This window comes from Mercenaria mercenaria, chromosome 6 (assembly GCF_021730395.1).
Source record: "Mercenaria mercenaria strain notata chromosome 6, MADL_Memer_1, whole genome shotgun sequence".
NCBI lineage: Eukaryota > Metazoa > Mollusca > Bivalvia > Venerida > Veneridae > Mercenaria > Mercenaria mercenaria.
In genome coordinates, this window is record NC_069366.1 from 79,859,807 (window position 1) to 79,874,203 (window position 14,397).

The 14,397-nt window shown below is 35.8% G+C and overlaps 1 protein-coding gene across 1 annotated transcript in view; it reads right to left on the minus strand.

Moving 5' to 3' along the window:
- The window catches only part of LOC123548428 (cysteine desulfurase-like), a 73,189-nt gene that overhangs the window by 46,513 nt on the left and 12,279 nt on the right, over nt 1–14,397 (minus strand). Inside the window, exons 2-8 of the mRNA XM_045335686.2 lie at nt 12,802–12,905; nt 11,942–12,058; nt 9,852–9,989; nt 7,034–7,132; nt 6,070–6,163; nt 5,216–5,350; nt 1,672–1,829 (exon numbers count right to left, since the gene is read on the minus strand). Coding sequence (XP_045191621.2) covers nt 1,672–1,829; nt 5,216–5,350; nt 6,070–6,163; nt 7,034–7,132; nt 9,852–9,989; nt 11,942–12,058; nt 12,802–12,858 — 798 coding nt within the window. The 5' untranslated portion in view covers nt 12,859–12,905. The remainder of the gene's footprint in view (nt 1–1,671; nt 1,830–5,215; nt 5,351–6,069; nt 6,164–7,033; nt 7,133–9,851; nt 9,990–11,941; nt 12,059–12,801; nt 12,906–14,397) is intronic.

The window sequence follows — 14,397 nt, forward strand, 5'->3', positions numbered from 1 at the left end:
TGGATGGGCTATAGAATATGTTTTTCATTTGGTTTGGATGAAATTCCACAATTTCCTACATTTCTACCTTACAGAAGGCTCCTCTGCCCACACAGTGGTGTTGGCAAATCAACGATAAATTAAACAGACTCAATCAAATCTAGTCTGCTATTATTAAACTTGGTTACATTCTATGCTTCCAAAGTTTCTTTATAGATTTCATTCACATGAATATAACGTATATTCCAACATAGTACACTAAGTATCTTTAATTTGAGTACTGGACAGATTTTCATGGCTTTTGCAGCTGTGTCAATCAACAAAATCAAATCCTAATGAATAAGAGAAAATTCCTACATAGTTTCTCTTAAACACACTGGAATCAAATATTCTAAATCCTCACAAAACAGCTGTTTTAGCCCAAACCACAAAATTCTATGCTAACAAAATTAGATGATTTCTCAGTATTTAACAACAGCACCTACACTGACAGTTCCTGTCTTGATATGCAGTCACTGATACATGCCCTGTCATGACCTCAACCACTCTATGTAGCTCCCACACTTGAAGTTCTTCCCAACATACTATTCTTTCCAACATCTATTGCATTACCAAGTCACAAGCAGATATTATACCCACATACTTTACAACTTCTCTTGCCCCTCTCCTGACTTCCACCACTCCATATGGAACATCAACACCAACATTAGGTACCTCTCACCATGCTATATATACCACCATTTCTTGCACTGCCAGCTCACAGGCATCTCATACAATGGTGGAGGTAACACTAGGTACCTTCCTACATTATACTACATTTACCACCATATCTTACACTGCTAGGTCACAAGCAAGTTCTACTCCTATATACAGTGGTGCAGGTAATGTACCACTTCTCATACCTCTCTCTGGGCTTCCACCAATTAATGGAGCCTCAACACCACATACAGTACCTCCCAGTGTGCTTTGTGGTAATCCCAGCATGCTTTATTTTACCACAATGTTCACTGGTTATAAGGTGGTCACATGGTGCCCTCTATTTTTTCTGTGGATGGTCTGTAGACTTTCATAACAATCTGACTATAAACAAGAGTGCCAGACTGGTACAAAATACGCCCATCATCGAACTTGGCCTAATTCAAGGGCCATAATCCAGAGTGCCTGGGGAGATTTGGCTGGTTATTGAACTTGGTCAAGATATTATGCCCACAAACATTGTCAGCAAGTTTGATGAAGATTGGATGAAAACTGTTCGACTTAGAGAGCAGACAAGGCTAAATTCGCAGTTTTTTGAGTAATTCAAGGGCCATAATCCAGTGCCTGGGGCAATTTGGCTGGTTATCGAACTTGGTCGAGATATTATGCCCACAGACATTGTCAGTAAGTTTGGTGAAGATCAGATGAAAACTGTTCGACTTAGAGAGCGACATGCTTTGGACTCCGACCGCCCGCCGCCACAGGTGTTCATATAATACGCCCTGCTCTTTTAAAGATGGGCGTATAATAAGTGGTTGATAAAACGAATAAACTATAGAGTTTGTTAGTGACCCTCCTTGGAAATATTTGGGGTTGGTTGAATATACTGAGGGTGAGGCTAACGTCGGCAAACACCTCACGCCTCAAATTTATCATACTGACTCTACATAGTTCCATGGATTCTCAATAACATACCCAGTAATTAATGATATTTACCTCCATTTCTTGCATAGCAAGATCACAGGCAGCTCCTATACCCACACACAGTGGTGCAGGTAATGTACCACTTCGCATGCCTCTCTCCTGGCCTCCACCACTCATTGGGGCATCAAGACGTACACGAGGTCTCCTTCTAACATACATGGCTCCAATACCTCAAAAAAAGAAAAATTAACGTAAAGGGGCAAGCTTCAAGATCTACGATACAATTCCACAATTTTCAGTATCAAAAACTCACTTGCCACAGAATTTTTCAACAAGCTTTCCAGAAAATGATACAAAATAAGTACTCAGAATATCACTTTTGAATTAATCTTATATTTAAAGTTACTGAAAGATAGCAGCATTTTCTCACAAAAATGGAGGAATGTTGATCTATCTTTCTGATAACAAGAAAATAGGACCGTAGAACCATACCATTTCTATTATATCTCCGAGTTTGGCAATACATACTTTTTACATATTCTACATTATTCAAAATATCTTTATGGGATTTTAATCAGACATCAAAAACTATTTTGACAGCGGGTATTTTTTCAATGACAAAATTCAAACACTGGAAAAAATACGTTATTGGCCATAAAATGACAATATTCAATATCTTTAAAATTCAAAAAAATTCCAACTGCTACCTTAAGGTCTTTAGAATGATTATTACAGTATACAGACGACCCCCTGAATTTAGCAACTCCCTGTCTTATGCAACCCTATTTTATGCTCCAGATGCAATTTACTCCAAAAACAGACTGAATTAAGCAACCCTCTGCCTTACACAACAAACAACTGCGAAATCAGGCTCGCGAATCGATTATTAGACCGTTTTCAGTGACTTTCAGAAGCTCCCTTGCAAGTTTTTACATGACAAGAGTTACCATTTGTATTCTTGCATGATGTTGTTTGAGGTGAGAACTTACTTGTTTACAAAAAAATGGCCGATGAAAAACGCAAAAAAAAAAGAACCATACTGACACTAGAAAAGCATGTTAAGGCACTAGAATTGCTTGATCAGGGAAAACCAGCGTATAAAGTCGGGAGCAAAAATTAACAATGTTCCCCGTGAAGCAAAAAGAAGGCGGTATTTAACAGGAAACAAGCAAGTAAACATGGTTGAAAGATGCAGTCAATAAACGAATAAATATCACAGGACCAATAATACACAAAGAAACAAATGAACATTTACCTCAGTGTGTAAACGGTTCATCTATATCTAATGGAACATTTATATTTTAAAATCCCAATTACTGCTCGCCTTTATTCTCTTGCCGGATCAGAAGCTTAAATCTTTATGTTTTATCAACATCATATGAAAGATGCAAACTATTTTAAAAGTTTTATTTTATCAAAATGTAATTAAGGAAATAGTATTTAAACATTTTTCACTCTTACTTTAAAAGAGGCCTATATATAAGTATCCGATATACATAACTTAATTGAAACAAGAGGGCCATGATGGCCCTAGATCGCTCACCTGTTATCATTGCACTTGAGGACAAGAAGGTCCTCAGAAAAGATATCTCAGTTCAAAGGACAGGAACAACAAAGGGAAGAAATTTAACCAAAAAGAAAAAAAGAAAAAAAAAATTCTTACAAGGTATAGATATGTCAAAATATGCCTAAAAATTGGAGGTATCATCCATGTTGTACCACAGAAAAGTGGTCTCAGATTTTCCCTACGGCCAATTATAAAAAGTTACTAAAAATAAGCTACTTATAGTAACGTAAAAGGGAAGTAATAAAAAAAAATATATTGTAAGTGAACAAAAGAAGGATCTGCCAAATAAATCTGTGACATAAATGAAATTTCAGATCAGTATCTTCATTAGTTACGGAGATATACCCATTTTAATTTGAAATAAAGGGAGGTAATTTGACATAAAATCAGTCCATAGTTATCTACCCTGATTGTCTCAGTCCAACTCATAACAACAATGAAATTTCAAATAAGTCCTATAAGTACTTACTGATATAAATCCATTTTGATTACAATCAGGGGAGGTAATCAGATATAAAATAACTCTGGAACCTACTATTGGATCTGATTTGTCATGGAATCCAAGATTTATTGCTGTTGAAGATATTTTGGAAGTTTGTATCAGATAAAACCATAAATGAAGTCTCTATATGGCTGCAAAAGCCAAAATAGCTAATTTTGGACCTTTAAGGGGCCATAACTCTGGAACCCATGATGGAATCTGGCCAGTTCAACAAATGGAAGCAAGATCTTGTGGTGATACAAGTTGTGTGCAACTTTGGTTAAAATCAAATCATAAATGAAGCTGCTATTGTGCAGACAAGGTCAAAATAGCTAATTTTGGCCCTTTCAGGGGCCATAACTCTGGAACCCATTATGGGATCTGGCCAGTTCAAGAAAAGAACCGAGATCTTATGGTGACACAAGTTTTGTGCAAGTTTGATTAAATTCAAATCATAAATGAAGCTGCTATTGTGCAGACAATGTCAAAATAGCTAATTCTGGCCCTTTCAGGGGCCATAACTCTAGAACCCATCAAGGAATCTGGCCAGTTCAAGAAAGGAACCAAGATATTATGGTGATACAAGTTGTGTGCAGGTTTGGTTAAATTCAAATCATAAATGAAGCTGCTATTGTGCAGACAAGGTCAAAATAGCTAATTTTGGCCCTTTCAGGGGCCATAACTCTCGAACCCATTATGGAATCTGGCCAGTTCAAGAAAGGAACCAAGATCTTATGGTGATACAAGTTGTGTGCCAGTTTGGTAAAAATCAAATCATAAATAAAGCTGCTATTGTGCAGACAAGGTCAAAATAGCTAATTTTGGCCCTTTCAGGGGCCATAACTCTAGAACCCATAATGGGATCTGGCCAGTTCAAGAAAGGAACCGTGATCTTATGGTGATACAAGTTGTGTGCAAGTTTGGTTAAAAAAAATCATAAATGAAACAACTATCGTGCAGACAAGAAATTGTTGACGCACGGACGCATGGACTGACGACAGACGACAGACGACGGACGAAGGGTGATCACAAAAGCTCACCTTGTCACTATGTGACAGGTGAGCTAAAAATCAAGCAGATATCTGTATATATGAAACCAGCGTCAGCCTGTTGAGTGAGGCTGTTTTAAGGTATTCCCTGTCATATGTGACCTTTTTTGCTGCATCCCAAAGTCGGTCTCTTAAAACAGTCTCGACTGTATACACTTATAGCATAGAAACTTCAAGAAACTTAAGCTTTCATTGTTTCATTGTTATATGACAACTATTAAAATATCTTTCCATATAGCCAGTATAATTTTGACATAGAGTCCAACTATCAGCATGCTGAGTTTGATAATGGAACTTTATTTGTCATTTATATCTAAATAGCTTGTTTAAAACTAAATTTTAAGTTAATAGCTATTTTTTAGTCCCAATTCAGTATTGATGGCAGGTCTCTGAAAGACAGACTGACTGACAGTTCAAACACTAAGCTCCAGGATCATCAACATTGCGGACATAAATGTTTGGATCTTTGGAAATTAATTGCCTGAAACGTATCGTCTGTAGAAGTTGAATTATTCTCACCTTTCGGACCGTATATTTTATGACCACTGATTGACATCAGATCAATATTCATTTTGTTCACATCCAATGGGATCTTGCCGACAGCTTGTGCCGCATCTGTGTGGAAAAATATCTTCTTGGACCGACATAATGCTCCTGTAAACACACAGAACCTGACAACACAACATTTTCACAATAACTGATGTTTAAGGGAAAAATTACAATCTTTAAAACATGTTTAAAGGGTTGTAGAAAGAGTAAATATACAACTGTTCCATTTTTACAACACTCAAATAAAACTTATAGCAGATTAAGTAGCTTTGCAAATGTTACAAAATGTCAAATATATAATTCATTTCAGTAAATTATTGAGTCATTAAAAATATTAAGTATGCATTTATTCAGTATAAAATACAAACAGATAAATATGCTTTTGACTGATCTTTTCCACTAATTTTGTTTGGAATCAAACAAGCACCGAATACAGTTTCCAAGAAGTACTCCAGGAAAACATTTTAAACAGTCAATGGGTAAAATGTTAGGGATGTATTGATGAACCATGCTGACAAATCATGAATACATGGTTCACGTTATCAATGGTGATATTTTCTATACAAGAAAAAGTCTCTTATGTCTTAAGACTGCTATAAAGTAAGCTAAATCTAGTATCATGTATCCTTTCCACTGCCAGAACTGTGAAAAGTTTACCAGTCATTAGTGTTCTTCTTACAGATTTTATTATCATCATTTCAAAATTTGCGACCTACCAGTACTTTTGTCAAAAGTGACATGTTAAAATTTGATCATGATAACATCATGTCCTATATGGGAATAAATAATCAGTATTACAGATTTAAGAAGAAATTTGTATCTACCTATTTCCTCTACAGGTTGTCTAACACCTATTTCATTGTTCACCGTCATCACAGATACCAACACTGTATCTGGTCTCATTGAACCCTCAAGCTCCTATAAACAACATTGAAGTTTAAAAGTTAGGTCTTTGTTTTGCTGAATTTTTAATCACATTGCCAAAATGCAGGTTATACTATGATTTTCCAGTTTTTAATGGTAATGAAAGTCCTTAGGGGCTTATCTGGACTTAACACGTATGGACCTGATTCTTGAAGGAACCACCAACCTACTGCAAGTCAGCTGGATGGCTTCTTTACAATAAAGAATTCTATATCCTTTAAGGGGTCAAATCCACAGTAATTCGGTCAATAATTGTAACCTCTGCAACTGAGGAACTGCAGTACTTTTTGTGTTTGCTTCAATGTAAATATACTAACATACTGGATTTTACATACTGCAAAATCATTAGCATTTTTGTGAGGGACTTACTTTCTTGAGTTCAACCTATTTATAAAATATAATTTGGGCCGTGCCATGGGAAAACCAACACAGTGGCTTTGCGATCAGCATGGATCTAGACCAGCCTGCGCATCCGCGCAGTCTGGTCAGGATCCATGCTGTTCGCTAACGGTTTCTCTAATTGCAGTAGGCTTTAAAAGCAGACAGCATGGATCCTGACCAGACTGCGCGGATGCGCAGGCTGGTCTGGATCCATGTTGGTTGCAAACCCACTATGTTGGTTTTCCCATGGCACGGCTCATTTGAACAAACAAAAATCCCAATTAGTGTATCTTTGAAGTTTGAAATTCAATTTCAAGTTCTCATGAAATAGCACTTTAAGCCAAAACCACAAATTTCCCTATGAAATTAAATAACTTTTCAGTCGCAATTTGATTTATAACTATATGAATAACCCACTGCAATCATAATGTGTATATCAAGACACTATTTCAACTTCACAGATGAACTAGAGAACATTCTCACCTGCAAGTCAATTAGTCCATTTTTCTGAACAGGCAGGTACGTAATTTCAAACCCTTCTCCTTCCAGCGCTCGGCATGAATCCAACACACATTTATGTTCCTATAATTATAACATAAAAGGTCATGTGTACCAGTAAACTTAAGACAAATACCGGTACAAAAATAAAATTTAAGAAACTGGAAACCATTTGACAAAGGTTAAACAATTCCATTTGACTTTTTGCTTCATCATTATATATCATTTAGAACAAATGATTGTGTGAGGGAATGAATTGTTAATATGAAATGTTGGAATTGGTCTGGGACCTTTACAACTGAGAAAAATGTGTCGTAAAACGTCAAAATTGAGATTTTTTCTTTGTTAGAGGTTAGTGAAATTAATGAACTGTTTAGCAGTGTTAGCTTTAAAACAGATACCAATATAAAAATGCATTTTCAGACCTGCCACTTCATGACATGAAAATTTTCAGTTTTTGAAAAACTTCTTTCAATACAGAATTTCAGCTTTAGAAATACGGGGAAAATATACTAATCACCATTGGGATTGAGGCTCAATGTCAGTCAAAACTTGACAAAACAAGAGATCACAGAGTGATCTTGGCGCCCACCAATGTGCCATTTTTGAGTGTTCCAAATTTCAAGACTTACTGACTAGCTCAAGGTCAAATTTCATTTCCATACACAACACTGTGCATGTGGTCCAAATTCGAAAGCTTTAGCTTGAGAAATGTGAAAGTAGGTCACTAGGTCAATGTCAAGGTCAAACTTTGTTTCGGTATACAATCCTATGCATGTGGTCTAAATTTGAAGCCTGTAGCTACAGAAATGTGAAAGTAGGTCACTAGGTCAATCTTAAGGTCAAAGTTCATTTCGGTACACAAAACTATGCAAGTGGTCCAAATCTGAAGGCTGTAGCTTGAGAAATGTAAAAGTAGGTCACTAGGTCAAAATCAAGATCAAATTCTATTTCAGAATCCAAAACTATACATGTGGTCTATATTTGAAGCCTGTACCTTCAAAAATGTGAAAATAGGTCACAAGGTCAATGTAAAGGTCAAAGTTCATTTCGGTACACAAAACTATGCATGTGGTCCAAATTTGAAGGCTATAGCTTGAGAAATGTAAAAGTAGGTCACTAGGTCAAAATCAAGGTCAAATTTTATTTCAGAATACAAAACTATGCATATGGTCCAAATCTGAAGCCTGTACCTTAAAAATGTGGAAGTAGGTCACTAGGTCAATGTAAAGGTCAAAGTTCATTTCGGTACACAAAACTATGCATGAGGTCCAAATTTGAAGGCTGTAGCTTGAGAAATGTAAAAGTAGGTCACTAGGTCAAAATCAAGGTCAAATTTTATTTTGGAATACAAAACTATGCATGTGGTCAAAATTTGAAGCCTGTACCTTCAAAAATGTGAAAGTAGGTCACTAGGTCAATGTGAAGGTCAAAGTTTTTTTCGGTACATAAAACTATGCATGTGGTCCAAATTTGAAGGCTGTAGCTTGAGAAATGTGAAAGTAGGTCATTAGGTCAAAATCAATGTCAAATTTCATTTTGAAACATGGAACTATGCATATGGTCCAAATTTGACGCCTGTACCTTCAAAAATGTGAAAGTAGGTCACTAGGTCAAAATCAAGGTCAAAGTTTTTTCCAGTGCACAAAACTATAACTATACATGTGGTCCAAATTTGAAGGCTGTAGCTACAGAAATGTGAAAGTAGGTCACTAGGTCAAAATCAAGGTCAACTCATGTCAAGGTTCATCTTGCCACTCAAAAATATACATGTGGTCCAAATTTGAAGGCTGTAGCTACAGAAATGTGAAAGTAGGTCACAAGGTCAAAATCAAGGTCAACTCATGTCAAGGTTCATCTTGCCACTCAAAAATATACATGTGGTCCAAATTTGAATGTTGTACTTATTGACAAGAACATTTTAAAAGCTTTTCCCTATACAAGTCTATATGAACCATGTGACCACCGGGGCGGGGCAATTTTTGACCCTAGGGGGATAATTTGAACAAACTTGGTAGAGAACCACTAGATGATGCTACATTACAAGTATCAAAGCCCTAGGCTTTGTGGTTTAAACAAGAAGATTTTCAAAGTTTTTCCCTATATAAGTCTATGTTAAACCATATGACCCCCAGGGCGGGGCCATATTTGGCCCTAGGGGTATAATTTGAACAATCTTAGTTGAAGACCACTAGATGATGTCACATACAAAATATCAAAGCCCTAGGCCCTGTGGTTTTGGACAAGAGGTTATTCAAAGTTTTTCCCTATATAAGTCTATATAAACCATGTGACCCCCAGGGCGGGGCCATATTTGACCCTAGAGAAATAATATGAATCATCTTTGTAGAGGACCACTAGATGATGCTTCAAACCAAATATCAAAGCCCTAGGCTCTGTGGTTTTGGACAAGAAGGTTTTCACAGCTTTTCCCTATATAAATCTATGTAAAATATAGAAATAAACAAAGGGCCATAACTCACTTATAAATTGTTGAACCAGTCTGATTTTCAGGGGGACACAACTAGGGTACCAATACATCATTCTGACAAAGTTTGGTCAAAATCCCCCCAGTAGTTTCTGAGGAGATGCGATAACGAGAAATTGTTAACGGACGGACGGACGGACGGAATGACGGACGGACGGACCACGGACGCAGAGTGATTTTAATAGCCCAGTGAATGTGCAGAGAAATCTACAGGTGGCCAACTTGGCTGATCCCACGGTGAGGGTGAGGTTATCAAAAGTCAATCTCCTAACCACCATGCCAAAAATTTGAAAAGGAAGGTTATATTATACTAACTGTCTGTGTTGTTATCACATGTTTTTTCTTGCTCTTATAAAAGCGTGCTGTTCCCTTCACACAAATGTTGTTTGATTCTGTTGCTCCACTTGTAAAGATTACCTCCCTTGGATCAGCACCAATGCAATCCGCAACTTGCTGTGAAATCATAAAAAAATGTTACATGAGTATACAGTGCAATTTCCACTTGCTTTCGAGTTTAGCACCGTTTTTCGACTGTGTTGTGTTTAAGTTATGCAACAGCTTGCAGTTAGCCTACTCAGCATTCCTTGGTTCTGGTACAGTACTTACATGTTCTCTGCAAGTAACTGCCAACTTCCTCACATGAATATTAGGTGGAGGACGAATGATTTCAGATACAATGTCTTTTATAAATTGTAAACTGTTATGGAGAACATTTGCCTCGAACAAGGATCAAAGTCAGGACACCGCGAACCTGTGCTCTCCCTATTGAGCTAAATGGAACACTGGGAAGACAGAATGGAAGTCCACTGGGAAGACTGAAATTGTCACATCAGTACAAAAACTGGCTAACTGCATTGATATAAATAAAAAGTTAACCTCTTTTTGTGCTGAAGTTACTATTAATGAGTTTGTTAAACAGAGGCTGTTGCTCCGAAGAGGCTAATCTTAAATGATGTGTGCTTTTTCTTTCTTTATGTTATCATTTTGAAAAAGAAATCAGTCTAAATTGGTGTATTATCATTATTAATTTATATAGTTGATGAATCCATTCAGTTTAAATCCCTATCAGCCCCAGGTTTGGATAAAGGTGAGTGACTGGTATTTGTGGACAAGGCAGTGACATTTCAGTTTCATTGATTGTTCAATATTAAATATTTATGCTAATAAAATGCTTTCAGCAAACCAATCAAGTGTTGAACAATACAAATCGTAATTAGCAGGAAAAGTTGGGATGAACAATCTATCTAATAACTTGAAATGGTAAAGGTATTGTTGTACTTCATGTGACCTTTCCAAGGAAGGTTATAAACACATTCATTAAAGGCCTCAAAAAAAAAAAAAAAAAAAATGTATATATGTACAAATATATGTGTCAAAATAAAAATTGTTGTGATAATTTCTTTGAATAAATAACCATGAATGCAAAAAAAAAAAAAAAAAAAAAAAAAAAAAAAAAAAAAAAACATTCATTAAAGAGAAATATGTTTACAGTATTGACTGAAAGTGAGAAAACATGATTAGCAGCTTACTGTTCAAGCTTTTCATTAACATCAACATCTCTGCCTCTTGTCGATAACTATCACCGCCATAAAAGTTATTATCAAGGGAATAACATTTATAAATGAGCCGTGCCATGGGAAAACCAACATAGTGGGTGTGCGACCAGCATGGATCCAGACCAGCCTGCGCATCCGCGCAGTCTGGTCAGGCTCCATGCTGTTCGCTTTTAAAGCCTATTGGAATTGGAGAAACTGTTAGCGAACAGCATGGATCCTGACCAGACTGTGCGGATGCGCAGGCTGGTCCGGATCCATGCTGGTCGCACACCCACTATGTTGGTTTTCCCATGGCACGGCTCAAATATTAAAGTTCACTCTTAATATGACTAAACACACTGCCAGGTCTAATAAAGTGGGATATTTACAGATTATTCCATCTATAAAAACTGCTTGAATTAAATTTGGTTAAAGTATGCATAAATAACATCATTTGTGAGTGTCGGCCATATTTGCTGACTTTTGAGTTTTTGGCTTTTTCAGAAAATTCAAAGTAGAGTAAACAGAAATGACTAAATCTAACAACTGATCTTTATATATCACCATAAAGATACTTCAATTGAATCCAAATTAACAAATAATACTAAAGTAAATGCTAATAAAAATGTCTGACAAAGCTCACTCGTACATTTGAATAATAATTGCTTTTAAGTAAAACAAAGGTGATAACTGTCTAACTGTGTAGAGAAAGGGAGACAAGGAAAAATATCTTGTTTAACATGAAGACCGTGGGTCTGTTTTCTGCTCTCTCCTGGACTTCAGCTTAATATAATACTACCTATATCAGATTTGTGAGCGTAGCAAGCAGAAAATTTCTAAAATGTTAACTTTATCTCTGTATTTTCAAACCTTTCTAGCTTTTTCAATAGCTGCCTCAGTCTCCCAACCATAAGCATGTGTTCTGGAATGTGGGTTTCCGTAGTAACTGACAAAATATGGCAGCATAGCATCAAGTACTCTTGGATCCTTTAAAATAACACAAAAACTTTCAATTTAGCTAGTGAACTGGTAATAACATTCCATTCAGTATTCTCTGCATGTGATTTCGGCATTCCTCATAATGTGTTCTTTGTGTTTTATCACTAACTGAAGAGCGTCAAAGTTAGATACAATAATATGTAATTTTACAAAAAATTTACTGAAATACATAAAAAAGTCATTGTGGAAAGCATTTCTGATTATCTATAATTCATATTCTTTCTATTCGAATGATCTTCAGTACAAGTGAAAAATAAAATGATATTTTTACTTTTATTATTATTATTATACCAGATTTATATAGTGCCCTTTTCATGACAGACACGTTCCTGTCAGGCTAACTTAGCCTAGCACTTTGCGAATAGACAGTCTGGTTCTTTAACGTGCCATATGTATAGCACCAATACACACGAAGCTGTTTTTCCTGGGAAGAACCAGTACAGGCCTCTTAGTTAGGTGGGAGACACCCAAGAGCATCTCAGAAATTTCCAGTGCCTGGACCTGGATTCGAACCCTGGACCTCGTGATTGACAGTCAAGCCTGTTACCACTGGACCACTGGCCCACCTGCTTTGAAATTTTATTTCACTGATATATTTAAAGTTGAAAAGCATAAAAAATCTTGAGAAAATTGTCAACCTGTATGTATTACCACCAATTTTTGGCTCATCGAGAGTAACTTTATATACAGGTTTGACTGTATGATATATTTATAATGAATTCAAAACTTACAAGTGAAGTGGTCGACTGAGCATCAAGGTAAAGTGGTCTTAGCTCCTTGTCTGGCATATCCTTCCTTATATTGGATACATCTGTTAGTCTGTGTGGGGGTACACCTGAAAATGTCAAAGTGAGTTTAGTGGGTTGTTTTTTCATTAATTCCTATAGATAACCATTATCTAAAACTATTTTAACAGTTTGGCAGGTTTGCAAACAAATTCAATGCCCCCTTGCTTCTGATTCTTGTAGAAGAGGCGGTATCATTTAATTACTTTTCGATCGATCGATAACGTTTTTTTCCATCAACAAAGCTAAAACAACTTGTGATAAACAAAATAGGTATTCATGCATTTGCTAAATTGTTTGCATCTGAAGGCTAATTCTTGCATCTACACAATCAAATCCATGTACCGGTATATAATCTCACTTCAATATGAAAGTTCTCTGTTGTAATAAGCTTAATATGTTTATAAATATACTTTTATTCATTATATTTAACCATATTAATGGCAATATTTTGTAGTTATATTAAAAGAAAAACCGTAAGATGTATTTCTAAAAATAGACTACAGTTTCTGTACTTTTCTGCCATTCTCTAAACAAAACCAATTGTTCCTGAATATGGATGTACGGTTCCGGTACAGTACAGGGATTAGGAACAACCTTGAAATATTAAAAACAAACAGAACATATTTCAATGTTTAGATATACCTGTCACACATCGGACAGTGTTTTGCAATATTGTGTATTGTGAACAAATCTTATTCTGTATAATTCATTATATACTTTCTACAATCTATATCATTCAACGATGACAGGTAGATCTAGCACCATAAACTCAGGGTTCTCACTAGCAATTTTAAGTTGCAGTCCTGGGACTTCCAAAGCTGAAAAATTTGCAATCCTAACTAGACTGACTGATAGTCAAAATTTTGGCCTCTATTGTACAGATAAGTTAAGTGTGGACAGACATTTAGTGATCACAATTCTTCACCCAAACAATGCTCAGTTGAGCTAAAAAGGTAAAGACAGGATAGGTGAAATGTAATACTTCATTATTTATTTACAACATAGCATTAAAACATTAATTTTCTGGAATACAAGACTAAAATGGTGACGCATACAGTGTATTGTTTAAGATATGTTTGTAAACTTTAGAATACTAAATTTCTGAATGTGTTCTCTAAAGCATATATAAAGGAAGTGCATTTCATTAAACAAAATTTTTTAAACATAAACTCAACATGAATGCACAAATTTGAAACAAACTCTGCATTTCTGCAAAGAAATAATCACAGTAAGACCACATCGATAGCATCTTAAAATTTTTTACTCAAAGATTCATAATCAATTTAATTATCACTTTTTCTAAAATGCTCTTTCATTCTGCCAAGTAAATAGTATTTGAGAAAACAATCAAAGTCTGATCAAAGTTACTTCTTACACTTTATAAATTGTCAGTTTACAATCACAGATTGTCACCTATGCAAACACAACAACAATCACATATAATTGCACAGATCATTTACATGCCGTCCTGTCTCGTGGTGTAGTGCAAACGAGCAATGCCGATTGGCTATAGTAAGTAAGTAAGTAACGTCTTTATTT